This window comes from Pan paniscus, chromosome 12 (assembly GCF_029289425.2).
Source record: "Pan paniscus chromosome 12, NHGRI_mPanPan1-v2.0_pri, whole genome shotgun sequence".
NCBI lineage: Eukaryota > Metazoa > Chordata > Mammalia > Primates > Hominidae > Pan > Pan paniscus.
In genome coordinates, this window is record NC_073261.2 from 78,870,632 (window position 1) to 78,884,832 (window position 14,201).

At 47.9% G+C, this 14,201-nt stretch overlaps 1 protein-coding gene across 2 annotated transcripts in view; it reads right to left on the bottom strand.

Moving 5' to 3' along the window:
• Window positions 1-14,201, bottom strand: part of MSH2 (mutS homolog 2) — a 127,725-nt gene that overhangs the window by 17,122 nt on the left and 96,402 nt on the right. Inside the window, exon 16 of one of the 2 annotated variants that reach the window (XM_055108003.2) lies at window positions 3,794-3,911. In XM_055108003.2, coding sequence (XP_054963978.1) covers window positions 3,794-3,911 — 118 coding nt within the window. Of the gene's footprint in view, window positions 1-3,746; window positions 3,912-14,201 lie in introns of those variants that run through there. The other variant, XM_055108004.2, reaches the window with a different exon arrangement.

Sequence of the window (14,201 nt, forward strand, 5' to 3'; positions counted from 1 at the left end):
TAATGGGCAGTCATGGACTTGAATACACCCTGTAAACACAGAACACTCACATTATGGTGGTGTAGAAAGAGCGTCCACTTAGAAACTAGGAGGTCTTAATTCTAGTTTTGGATCTGGCAGTCATTTAGCTCACTCTGATCCTGTTTCCCCATCTCTAAAGTGGGATGATGATACCATCCCCCCACCTCCCAGCGGTCTTACGAGAAATAAATGAGGGGCTAGGACTCCGAAAAGTGTAAAGTCCTCCACAATTGCAAGATGTCACAATTATAAGAGGCATTTCATGAGGATATGGGACCAGGCTGCCCTATTGCTTCTGCATGGGGTCCTTCCCACAGTGTCAGCTGGGGATGAAGTTCTTCCAGCAGATTGCTTTTGCCCGGGTTGGCTTTGCAAACCCCTTCTTTTCAGAAGCAGCTTACTTGCCCTAATAATAGTGCAAACTCTACTGAGGCCTTCTCTCCCCTCCACATCCCCCTCCTTCTTTTCCTTCAATTTTCCCTAGAAATGAGAAGTAATTGACCATCAGGCTCACACTGGCCCCACCCACCTCTGTCTATACGATCACTCCCCACTCCCCTGGGCTCCCCACCCTGTTGAGCATGACCACTCAGAAGCACAAGCTCCATCTTTTATCTACAGCAGGGACTTTCATGACATCAAATGATAAAACAAGAAGTTTTCTACAACTATACTGTACAGATCATGCACTATTTTCCATTCTGGTATTGTTTTGTTTTGTCTTGTTTTAACCCATTTATGCTGGAGGTTGCAAATTTTTTGTGTAAAAAATCAGATTTTGGCGATGACCTTAAGCAGTAGGATGTAAATAACTCTCACAGACTTAGTGTTCCAATAAGGGAACGCTAGGCATAAATAGGTTAATGCTGGTCAAAGCTATTAAACTGATTTCATGATCTGCCTATGAATTACACCCAGCAATCTGAGAAACACTGGCTTACAGTGTTTCTGGAAAGAGGCCTTCCTGTTAGCTTCCAGCCAAGACCCATTAGCTAGGCTGCCGTGGTGGAGAGGCCTGATTTCTGGTCACCCATCAGCTCTCCTCTCTGTTGGGGTCTCCAGCTGCGCCCCAGCTATGTGATGGGCACAGGTGGCTGTTTTACCTGCATAAAGTAGCCTCGATGATCCTTGGGTTCCTTTCAAGTTCTAAGGCTTGTGATTCCTATAACATTTCATATGACACTCCAGTGATCCCTGGATGGACTGCCATTCCTCTCCCTTCTGTGGCCAGTTACCTTTCTATGAGTGTATCTAACAAGCAGATTTTAAAAAGGAACTTTTAGCTGGGCATGGTGGCTCATGTCTATAATCCCAGCACTTTGGGAGGCTGAGACAAGTGGATCACTTTAGCCTAGGAGTTCGAGACCAGCCTAGGCAACATGTCGAAACCCTGTCTTTACTAAAAATACAAAAAATTAGCCAGTCATGGTGGTGCACGCCTGTAGGCCAAGAGACTCAGGGGGCTGAGGTGGGAGGATCGCCTGAGCCCAGGAAGTCGATGTTTCATTGAGCCATGATCATGCCACTGCACTCCAGCCTTGGTGACAGAGTAAGACCCTGTCTCAAAGAGAAAGAAAAAGAAAAAAGAAAAAGGAAGAAAAGAAAAAAGAACTTTATATTTACCAAGCCAGACCCCCAGATAAGAGACTTGCATATTTATCTTATTTAATCCCCTGGCCAATCTTGGAAATTTAGCACTTTCCTCCCATTTTGTCTTGGGTCAGAGAGGTCAAGTAACTCGTCTAGTTTGGGGTCAGGCATCCCCTGTGTTAGGGGCTGGAGAGACAAGGGTGAGAAAGACAGGACCACCCTCGATGTTACTGGACTCCAGGCTCCTGGAGGCTGACGGGGGCAGGGCGCTGCAGTACGGCCTGCTGAGGGCTCCCTGTCCACCAGGCATTCTGGGCTGCCATGGGCACACCAAAGAGAGGCAGCCACCCAGCCTGGGTAGGCAGAGAAGGCTCTCAGAAGCAGCTGTCCATGCTGAGCCTGAGAGCAGCAAGCCTGCTGACAAGGAGCAGGAAGAGTGGCCCAGGCAGAGGAGCAGTGTGTGGGAAGAACAGAGCAGGGCCTTGTTGGGGGAACTGTGTGTATTTCTGCAGGACTGGAGCATGCAGAGCAAGGGAGGTAATGAGGGGGCCAGATAGCGAAGGGCCTTGTAAAACAAAGCAAAGACTTTTCGCCTAATCCTGAGGACACTGGCAAGCCAGTGGAGGGGTTTTAAGGATGCGTGTGCTGCCGAAAATGACTCAGAATGCAGGAGTGGAGGAGGAAAGCAGATGGCAGGGTGGACCAAGGTAGTGCTAGTGAGAACAGAGAGACGTGGAGAGATTTGAGGGACACCCGAAAGAGTAGGTCCACAGAATCAATGATTTGCCTGGATGGGGATGATAAGACTGAGAGAGAGGAATTGGGACGGAGCCAGGTCTCAGGCTAAGCAGCCAGGTAGACAGTGGTGCCACCACTGAGCCTGGGAGCCCAGGAGGAGGAACAGAAGAGGTGATGAGTTCAGTGAAGGAGAAGTTGGACTTGAGGGACCCATGAGATAACCATGAGAGAGGGGTTCCCACCAAGCAATTGGCCTTGTGAGTCTAGAGCTCATAACAATGACCCAGGCTAGACCAACATTTTGGAAGTTCTCAGCATCAAGATGGTGTGAATTACTCAGGCTGTGAGTGTGTAGAATGAGATAAAAAGAGGATCACAACCAGCATTTAAGGGACAGGAGGAAGAAGAAAAAAGACTAAGGAAAGAGGGTCAGAGATGTGGGAGAAAACCAAGAGCATGGGATGCCACAAAGCCAAGGGAAACAAGGGTTTCAAGAAGGAATGAGTGCCAAGTGCCACTGAGTGATTAAGACAAGGACTGAAGAAAACACCCACAAGATTTAGCAAAGGGAAATATCAGTGACCTTGGCAGAAGCAGCCGCAGGGGAGTGTGAGCTTCTTTGGAACTGGTGCTGCCTGGCTAATTTTCATGGGTCACACATTAGGGATACAAGTTAGGATACAGATTCAAGCCACTCTAACAGAGGTTCAAAATAATACTGGCTTCCGTCGGTAAAAGTTCATGTCTCTCTCTTAAAAGTGAGTGCAAGCATAATCTATGTAGTATCAAACACTTCTATCTGTACATATCACTTATGTTCCCTTGCCACTGGCCAGAACTTTGTCACATGACCTAATATAGCTGCAAGATAATCAGGAAAAGTGGCCATGTACCAAGCAAGGCTGGTACTCCCAAGAAGAGTGTTGTTCGTCTCATGTTCAGGCCACTGAGAGGACATTATGCAGCTGCAGTGGGACCTCTGAGGGGTGACAATGAGGGTAGTATGATAGCTACCTGTTGATAGTGGATTGATTTAGACTTCAGCTGGAAACAGGAAGTGAGTCCCTTCCTCTTTCCTCCCTCTTCCTGCCCTCCCCCACCAACAGGCTCTCCCAGTGGTAAACCTGTTTGGAAGGAATCCAACAAGGAGTTCTGGGAAATGTAGTTTGCTCAGCAATGCAGAGCAGAGTTCAGAGGCAGTGGGTGTACAAGGGCACATCATCCCATTAGCACACTTTAGCCATTGTGAAGTTCCCAGAAGGCGCTTTCTCACTGTAAGTCCTGGAATCTGGGCAGAGAAAGTTATATTCCTGACCCCTTTCTGGTCCATTTTTGAGAGCTTCCTGCTCCATTTTGAGGGAAATGTTTACAGAAGGGATGTTTGTAGAATTACAAATGAAAAACTTAACCAGAAGGCAACAGACACCAGGTCATGAGAGCTCACCACTGCCCCGGTTCTGTCTCTCTGGCCGACTGCAAGCAGATCTCTTTCCCCCACGAAGTTTCCTTTTCCATGTCAGCAAAATGAGGCACTGGTCTTTTGGCTCTGTCACTCTGAGGTTCTGAAAGGAAGGAGAAGAGAGGAGAAAATGTAGGAGTTCCACGGGGATTTCCATCAAGAACGATACTCAGCAAACATCTGCAGAGTACCTGACCCAGCTTAGACAGTTTGTTCAATTCTTTTTTCTCCATGGACTGGGAGGAGCAGGACCAGCCATCTGGATGCAGGATGGAAAGAAATGTCCTCCACTAAGGACTGGCCAGGTTCCTGCTGAAGGTGCAGCTTCAACACACATACCCCACCCCATGAGAAACTTCATGAGCTCCAGATCCTCGTTTTCATTTGTTTCTGCTTCCCCAAGGACAAGTAAAGTACCATTCTCCAGAACTGCACAGTCCAATAGGCAGCCACAAGCCACACACAGCTATTTAAATGTAAGTGAATTTAAATTAAATTTTCAGCTCGTCAATTGCACTAACCCCATTTCAAGTGTTCAATAGCCACATGTAACTTGTGGCTACCATATTGGATAGCACAGATATAGAATATTTCTGTCACTGCAGAAAAGTCTACAACGCAGGGCTGCTCTAATGAGAGCTCTGGGATCCGAAAGCCTGAATTCCAGGGCATCCTTAAGGGGCAGAAGTAAAAGGCCTTCCCCAACCATCATGCCCCACTGTGGTCTCCTCTGCCTCCAAGTGGCCTTGTCTTCCTCATCCCCTATGGAAAGACCCCCACCTGCTGTTCACCGTGCACCCATCCCTCTCCCACCCCCAGGGCAAAAGCATTTGGTTACCCTGTGATGTCACACCTGTGCGGGTAACGTCATGCACTGTGGGCATCTCTCTGTAATATGGAAGACCCTCCCACCACAGACACCACAGATGCTGGAGTTCTGGACAGATTTCTTTAGAATACATGTATTTGCACACATGAGAGCATTGGTCCAAATACATATATGCAGGCGCAGGCACACAAACATTTATATTAAAAGCCTAATTCCACAAATGGCTGTAATTAAGACACAAAGCAAAACCTCATGAGGTTGCTCCCTTCAACTCACACATTTACTCTGCCATGCTCTGGCAGCAGGGGAACAAAAAATGGAAGATTTGCTTGACTCTGCAGACAGAGGGAAATGAGGCTCAGTAAGGAGGCCACACAGCAATTCACTAGCTAATTCAAGCAAAAGCCAGATATCCTTCCTGCTAGCCCACAGCTCTGTCCTGTCCATTCGTTTGGTATTGTATTCATTCACTCAACAAACATATGTGAGAACCTACTGTGTGCATGCTCTGTACTGGGCCACACAGAGATTACACAATGAGACATGAATCCGGCCCTCTATGGTCTAGGAGCTAGGACATGTTGGTTGGCAACTATAGAAGCAGGGATATCACAGTCATACCACCAGGGGCAGGCTCAGAGAAGTCCCGGAGAGGCTGCTTCAGATCTGAGTCCCATGCCAAGCACTAGGCTGCTCTGTGCTTCACCCAGCTGTACTTCTCCAGCCCTTCATTCCTTTTCTATCTTCAACCTGGCAAAGAATAAGCTATTCTTCATTTATTCTGGGCAGCCAGTTAATATTAATACCAGGGTTAATAGATCTGTTTCTCCCGTACACCATCTTGTCTGCTCCTCTACCTAAAATTGCCCTAAGATAAGTTCTAAAAATCCTTCTTCTCGTGGGCAGGTCACAGTGCTGCTGTGTTCCACTGAATAGAGATAAACGACGAGAGTTGGTCATATTCATAGCTGACCAACTACGTGCGGTGAGAGTGTAGCGGTGTTGAGATAGCCCCCAGGGCAGATCCTGGAGCCTTGACTTTTGTGTACCCAGGATGCTTTTCTATCCCCTTCTTCTAGGGACACTATCTCTGTTCTTTCAGATAACTCCACCCATCTCCATGCAGTCTAGTGGAACTGCCAATCACAGGGTCCCTCCTGTATCAGTTATGAAAGCATTCAACTGTAATGAACAGAAAACCCATTGAAGGGTAGTTTTAAGGAATAAAAATCAAGGTTTATTTCATTACCATAACCAGAACTCTGGAGCAGGTGGTCTGGGGCTAGCGCAGTGACAGTGATGCCATCGGTAAGGCTGGCTCCTCCTTCCCGCTCTGCCATCCTTTCCATGTTGGCTTCCCACCCCAGGTGCCAGATGGTAGCTACCCCTCCAAGGCTCACATCCATGTTACTAGTAGCAAGAAGTAGCAGGGAGAAGGTAAAAAATGTTCTCTCCCAACAGGACTTTTCCTAGACCTCCCTAGGACTTTCTGCTGCATCTCATTGACCAGAAGAGTCACATGATCGTCACCACCTATAAGGGAGGGAGGGAGAGAGTGTTGTGCTTTCAGTCCTCTGTACAAGAGGACAGCAAGGGGGAGGGGATTGGGATGGGTGTGAAGTGAGAATGCCTACAGTTCCTGCTGCCTCCCCATCAAGGCTGGATTAATCACGGTTCCGCATTCTCAGAGATACAGCCATTGATCTAAGGGAGGGTGCATGCCTCAGGTTGGGGAGTGGGGGGGAAGTCCCCTGGCCTTACACAAATTGGAGGGGGTGGAGTAGCCCTTTCTTGTCTTGGTTTATAAATTAGGCCTGGCGGCATGAGTCAGGGTCAAGTTAATGCAATAGAATCCAGTCCAGCTGATTTAAGCAGAAAAAGACCTATTATTGGCAATCAACTCCAACCTGGCCACCTAGCTCTCTGACACTGATGACCTGACTGGGTGACAGAATCGTGACTCTAGCACGTCATGCCACAGTCCTCGGACAGGGTCTTATGTGCTAAGGAGAGACACCTGGACACCACAATCCTGCACCAGGTACCATCTGCACACAGCAGGCCACCTCCAGCCAGCTAATGCTGATACAACTGACGTGTTGGCAGCCAGCTGACATCAGAGACTGTGGTTTCCTGCTATGGGACAGAGAATTTGCAATCTGTTGGTTTTCAAAGACCTACCCCATTTCACCTCCCCCATCTCATCCTGAACAACCTTCCAAGACCCTGGCCTGAATCAGGTTTCCTGTTTGGCAATAAAACTTTTTCACTCAGTGCTCAATGTTTGGTCTTTAATGGCCTTTATTTTCTCTTTAACTTGGACTGTTAAATGCACCCCCACCCCTGGGAAGCCTGAAGAGACTCTAGGGTTGAGCTCTAGTTTGAGCTCTGGGATTAACTCTCAGGAGAGACACACCCACATAACTAGGTCACTGAGGGGGTTGCTGTCTCTCTGATCAAGAAATAGCCTTTTTCAGATGCCACCATGATAAAGTCACTCCAGGAAAAACAGAACCCCTCACTTGCCAGCAAAAAAAAACAGCAGAAGCATGGGCTCCTTCTCCAATCTGCTTTTGAAAATCTTGCTAAAGTGCATCTAATGTGTAGAATCTAACTCTCATCCAGATTGGTAGCTGCAAGAGAGGCTGGGAAATGTGGTTTTCAGTCTTTTAGCCTCAACAGTACAGGATAGCCCTCTAGAAGGAGGGTAGAAGAGATGCTCAGTGCCTGTCTACCACATCCTCCCTGCTGGGCTGCCAATCAGCTGCTGTCCTCTGCCACAGGCAGCATCTGCCTACTTGAAGGGAGAAGGAGGCCACTGTGCCAAGGGAAGCAGAGGCAGGGCATCTGCCTGGTCCTGAGCGCCCACTGCGTTCCCTGCAGCCAGGCACCTGCAGTTCTTCCCCCAAGTGTAGGAGTTTCCTCAGCTTTCTTCCCACCAGTTCAAACCAGCAATTTCCCCCTTTGCCTACTGGCTGAGTTAGGTTTACTTGCAACTGAAAAAATCTGGACTAACTGTCCCTTTACCCAAAATGATTTCCTTTTTCAATCCCTGGGGGCTGAACTGCCTTTCACAGTGACAGTAACTTTCACAGAAAAGTTCAGTCTTGGAATGCAGACACCTCCAGGAGAGAGGGTACAATAACATATTCACACCAAAGTGTAAATGAGGTACAGGGAGCCTTGCCTGAGACTGGCTTCTGCTGGAGCAGAGGGAGGGGAAAGTCTTGGCTCCTGGGAGACAGAGATGGGAACCCCACCAAACGAGATAAAGTTCCCAGAAAAAGCAACGCCATACATCAACTTTGCTAACTTTTGCCTTCAGAGGATGGAGGCTGAACATAAGCCGTAACATGCTTTCCCTTAAAAACAAGTTTTCTGCCATTCCCGCTTACATTTCTAACAAATGCTCAGTCTCCAGTGTTGATTTAATGTTTATGTGACAGGGTCTCTGCCAGCCCAACTTCTAATATTATTCACCAAACACCCCAACATTTCACAGCAGTCCCTCAATCTGTCTCCGTCTTCTGGGTTCCAACTTCCCTTGATTCTCTTCTAAGCACCAGATCTTGGGGCAAGAGAGTGGGAGGGAGGTTTCTACTGGCTAGAGAGTCCAAGAGAGAGTCGCTGTTTTAGAAACTTGGAACGTTCGCTTCTCCCCACCCCACATATCCTCACCCTCGCCCTCCCTAATAAGGAATTTTCCTTCTCATTGGCTAAAAAATCAAAACAATAAAAAGGAAAAAAGTCTTATTGTGACAATGTTTTAATCCTACACAAGTTAACAGGAAGGATGCAAAAGCACTGGAGGCTGGCCAGGTGGAGGCTCACGCCTGTACCCCCAGCACTTCAGGAGGCCAAAGTGGGAGGACGGCTTGGGCCCAGGAGTTCAAGACCAGCCTGGACAACATATCAAGACCTCATCTCTACAAAAAATTTAAAAATTAGCCAGGCATGGTGGCACATGCCTGTGGTCCCAGGTACTCACTTGGGAGGCTGAGACAGGAGAATTGCTTGAACCCGGGAGGTGGAGGCTGCAGTGAGCCATGATCACACCATGGTACTCCAGCCTAGGACACAGAGCAAGACCCGGTATCCCTTTTATTTTATTTATTTATTTATTTATTTATTTTTTGAGATAGAGTCTTGTTCTGTTACCCAGGCTAGAGTGCAGTAGTGCAATCTCGGCTCACTGCAACTTCCACCTGCCAGGTTCAAGCGATTCTCCTGCCTCAGCCTCCTGAGTAGCTGGGATTACAGGCATCTGCCACCATGCCTGGCTAATTTTTGTGTTTTTAGTAGAGATGGGTTTCACAGTGTTGCCCAGCCTGGTCTTGAACTCCTGGCCTCATGTGATCTACCCACCTCAGCCTCCTAAAGTGCTGGGATTACAGGTATGAGCCACTGTGCCCAACTGCGAGACCCAGTCTTAAGAAGAGAGAGAGAGAGAGAGAGAAAGGAGAGAGAGAGAGAGAGAGAGAGGGAGAGAGAGAGAGAGAGAGAGAGAGAGAAAGAAAGAAAGAAAGAAAGAAAGAAAGAAAGAAAGAAAGAAAGAAAGAAAGAAAGAAAAAAGAAAAGAGAGAAAGAAATCTAAAAGAAAGCACTAGAGGTGGAATCAAGTTTCTGGCCCCAAGAACTCTAAAGTCTAGTTGTCTCCTGGGTATTCCTCTTTGACTCCTTTCCCTGAAGGCATTAAGGCCCTCTCCCCTGCACCACCCCTACCTCTCTCCTCCTGAAGTCTGCAGGCAGCGGGCTTCCCTGCTCCTCTCTGTACCATGTCTATGGGTGCAGGCCTGGCTGCTCCTGCACCCATGTGCTTTAGGTGCTTCGGTCCCGCTAGAGAAACTCCAGAGAGATTTGCCACAGCTGCCACTGTACCCCAAAGGCAGTGGTAAAACAAGCCAGCTGGCCACAGAAGGAGCAAGCCAAGCTCCACTAGCATCTCCTCCCTGTTCTAGTTCACTCACTGTACACAAAGGAGGCTTTTTATATGGGAGAAGCCTGGATTGGAAGCAGATTTGCTGGGACCACAGCAAAAAGTGAAGACTGCTTGACTTTTTCGACCACACCAAGTCATAGCCTTGGAAAGCATTGCCTTGACCCCTATCCACAAAAGGGCGCTGCACTCCCACTGCTTGTAAGTTCCTTCTCTTCTAACATGTCCTCTCCATTACCAACTTCAAGGCCCAACACCAGGTGATCCAAGCGCACCTGGACAGTCCCACAGACAGTTGCCTGGAGAGTCATCCTGATCCACAGTATATTTGTATAAAGAAGAAATAAACCTCCTCAATATTCCACCACTGAGATCCGGGGATTATTTATTACTGCAGCTTAGCCTTGCCTATCCTGACTGATACACACCTGTTCACTTGCTGCTCTATAGCTGTTCTCATCATGGCTCCTGAGGGCTTATGCTTTCCCCTGGGAGCACAAAATCTCCCAAGGAACAAGGGCGACCATGTCTTCCCTTGGACAAGTCATCACCTTGCTGAAGATTGCTTTTCTCACTATAAGTGAGAGCTTAAAATGTCAGCACATATTTCATAAAGGTTTTGTGAGAATCAAAAGAGACAAATCATGGAAACAGCTCAGTTTTTCAAAGTTTTAAATCCCTTTACTCCCCATTTCTCCATCATCAACCCCTACCCCCATTGTTTCCAGTGCCCATGTTAGGGCTAGGCCACAAGCAGCTGAGAATAAAGTGACCAGCACATCACCTGTCTCAAATACTTGTACCCAGAAAGTATTCAAGGAAAAACCCTCAGGTGAATCGGAGGCTGCCTATAAGGTGAGATTTCAGGGCATCTTCCCCCCGCTTCATCTCTCTCCCCAGTTTCATTTTTAAACTAACCCACTCCCCACCAGCTTCTTGATGCTGAAAGTTGGTAAGACAGCCTGCTATAGGATCTTTGAAACAACAGGAAGTTCAGGTCCAGACATCTTTTGTTAGAGGTCCCCAAGACCACCTTGGATTCAATGATTCACTAGAAAGACTCACAGAACTCAGAAAAGCTATTCTGCTTATAGTTGTAGATTACTCCAGTGAAAGAATACAGATTAAAATTAACAAGGGAAAAAGGCATACAGAGCAGAATCCAGGAGAAGCCAGGTGCAAGCTTCCAGTTATCCTCTCCCAGTGGATTCACGTGGACAGTGCTTAATTCTCCCAGTAATGATGTGACAACACATGTGAATGAAGTACAGATCCTCCTCCACTGGGTTATGTCCCAATAAACCCATTGTAGAGTGCAAAACTCACAAGTTGAACCACTGTAAGTTGGGACCAGCTGTATTGCTCACTTGAACCTTGATGTTCAGGGTTTTTATTGGTGGTTGGTCACATAGGCCTGGGGCACCTGCATGACTGATCTTAGTTTCTCATTCTCTGTCCCTCTAGGGCTCAAACTGATACAATGTGGCCCAGGGCCCCAGGGGAACAAAGACAAGTGTTCATCATAAATCGCATTGTTAGCATACATTTTCTAGAGTGGTTCTAAGTTCAGCATTCAAAGATACTCTTTGAATACAAAGCAGGGTATTCTAAGGGCTTAGAGATTATTTCGGAGGCTCAGGCTGAGGGCCAGTCTTTTCTTCGGAATATGGGTGTGAGTACCTCAAGTCAGCTAAGCTAACCCTTTACTGCATACACTCGCACTCCACACAGTTCCTCGTCTGTAGGTAGCCTCTGCCTCCCCAGTTCATGCCAACAGAGGCCAGTAACCAAAGTGGACAAGAAGAGCAGTGGAAGACACAGCTGGTCTTGACTCCCTGCCCTTTCCAGCAGAACAAGCACCAAAGTTCCCAGACCCAAAGACCCAACCTCCTTCCGCTTGGGGGTACCCAAGGGGCTGATGCGCTCTCCAGGTGGCTTGGTGTGCCTATGGAAGCCACATTGTGCCCCATCCCTTCTGCTTCATGAGTCTCCCTGGTGAGTGGGAGTGGCCCCGACACACATCTCTGTAACCACACTGTTGACCACACTCCACTTTCACCCCTCCACGCGTGTCTCATTTTCAGCTCTTTTGGGGGTTGGGGGAATTCTCTCCCCACCAATGCTACAGACCCTAATAGTGTCCCAAAAAGTGGGCCTGGCTGTCTTTCTTTCCAGCCCTCTTGCTCAAGGATCCAAGGCCAAACTGGGTCAAATGGCAATCAGGTGGCACTATACAGTGTCATACCCAAGAGTGCCTCTCCCCAGGGAACTCCAAGGTCTGATGCAAGTGCCACAAGTCATCACAAGCTCACAAGAAGTTTCTTCTCCCCCTTGTCAACTCCTTGGTGGATGGGAAGGGGCAATCTCAGCCCTCCATCTTAGGCATGAGTTCCAGGGCCCAAGCACACACTCCAAGGCCCCCTCAAGGGTTCTTGCACAACCATGTACCAGACTGCCTAGTTCTTCCAGAGCCTGTCGAGAAGCAAGTGAGCCTCCCACAGGGAAGCAAGTGAAGCAGGGTTATACGAATCCATCCCCAGAAAATGACATATGTGAAAAAATCATGTCAACGATTGAAAGCCATACAAATAGAAATGAGGAGGATTCCTGAGATTTTTGCTGACAGAAATTTTCTCTCTACAATATGACTTGAAGTATAAATAACTGGGGAGGAAGGCGATTCTGTGGTTTCCACTTATACTACAATGCAAATGACTGGTAACGGAACTCTTGCAGAGGGCTGCTTATGGCCAGGCTGAGACAGAAATAAGCCTCACTGGTACCTTGAGGCCACAGGGAGAGAGGGCTCCTGGTGAGAGGTGGGCAGGCAGTGCACAAAGGCTCACTCACATTGTGGCTTGTCAGAAGCCTGACCTGAGAGGACAGAGCGGTTAGGGTGGCTTGTTCCATCAGGAACGGGGCTGACCAACAGGGGCCTCACCTCCCAAGTCACCTAGACAAGGCTTTGTGAGAGAGAGGCCCGCAGCCCCGGGCTGACAGGCTTTGGGAACCAGGATGCTGCCAGTAAGGTGGACAATTGTGCTGGGGATTCGGCTTCCAAAACTGAATGACAGTTTGGGCTCCTGAACTCCTGGGCCCTCTCATTCCCCAGACCTGTCTTCTCTGATAGTGATGTCAGCTTGAAGCCAAGCCTGGCAAATGTGGCTCCTGGGAGCCCCCAGCTCCCACAATGAGGCCTCTTCTCTCCCCTTCTCTAAAGCCTGCCCACCCCTTAACCCCCAGGTAGCTCCTGCTCTCAGCTCTTACACTCCAGAATAAGCATTGCGAAGGGTGTCATCTGCAGCCTGTGGGGGAGGCAAGGCTGGAAGACATGGGAGGGGAGAAGGGCCACAGCAGGCAGGGCCAAATGGCCTTGGCCTAGGCCCCACCTGCCCCAGCACACGGCGTTTTGGAATAGTTTTGCTGGGGGTTCAACCACAACTGTCCTCAAACTCCTCTCCAATGAAGGAGGGGAATGGGCTTTGGAGGCTGACAGTTGAGTCACCCAGGCCTTGAGGAGGCCAGCTCTTTCCTCAGCTCCTCCTGCAGATGCTCAGTCATGGCCGAGCCTGTTCCACTTTAATCTGCATCCACATGCTTTCTGACTCAATGTTTCTGGGAAACAACATCACAAAAATCAATGTTTTAGTGTCTACTTGGTGCTAGGCTGACTTTAAGAGTCTGGTAGTTCTTTCTATTCAGACTGATCTAGATGAGGGTCCCATTAAGCAAATTCTTTAACCTCTCTGAGAATCAGTTTCAACATCTTGAAATGGGGAAACAAGCAATCTACCTTATTGCATTGTTGTGAGGATTAACTAAAATGATTATAAAGTGCCAGACATACTGTCTAGCACACACATTCAGTGACTATCACTTCCTCTTTTTGCCTCCTCTCCCACAAGTTCAACCTTTCTTATGTGAACATGACTACCAGGGCCCATCCATCCATCCGTCCATCCATCCACTCATCCGTCCATCCATCCACCCATCCACTCATCCATCCATCCATCCATCCATTTATCCATCCATCCATCCATCCATCCATCCACTCATCCATCCATCCATCCATTTATCCATCCATCCATCCATCCATCCATCCATTTATCCATCCATCCACTCATCCACCCATCCATCCACTCACTCACCTATCCATCCATTCAGTAATTCATCCATGTATTTATAGTTTTTCATTTTTTGAATACATACTATGCACAAACTGCTGCAAGTTGTCCACAGAAGTGGAAATATATAATCTAGAAGCAAAAATTAACTATAAAGGCTATGATATAAATAACTTGGCAAAAAGTGAAAAGTGTCATAAAAGAGGTACAGGGAAAATGTCAGGAGATTAAACACCCCGGGCCTCTCTTCAAGCCTCAGTTGAAGCCAACTGCCAGGATTACACTTTATTTGATAAAACATTTCTCTTTCCCTGATTAAGACCATCAGAATGTTTGTTTCCTTTTACACGGGAAGGTGACTCAAATTCTAATTATCCTAACCCAGGAAATGACTTTGTCTTGCCTTTCATTTTACTGTATTCAGCTCTTAGTTGCTCCACTGAGGACAATCTGCAGAGCCCAGGTTTCTTCCAAGATTTTAACTGGACCTTCCACGAGGGATTC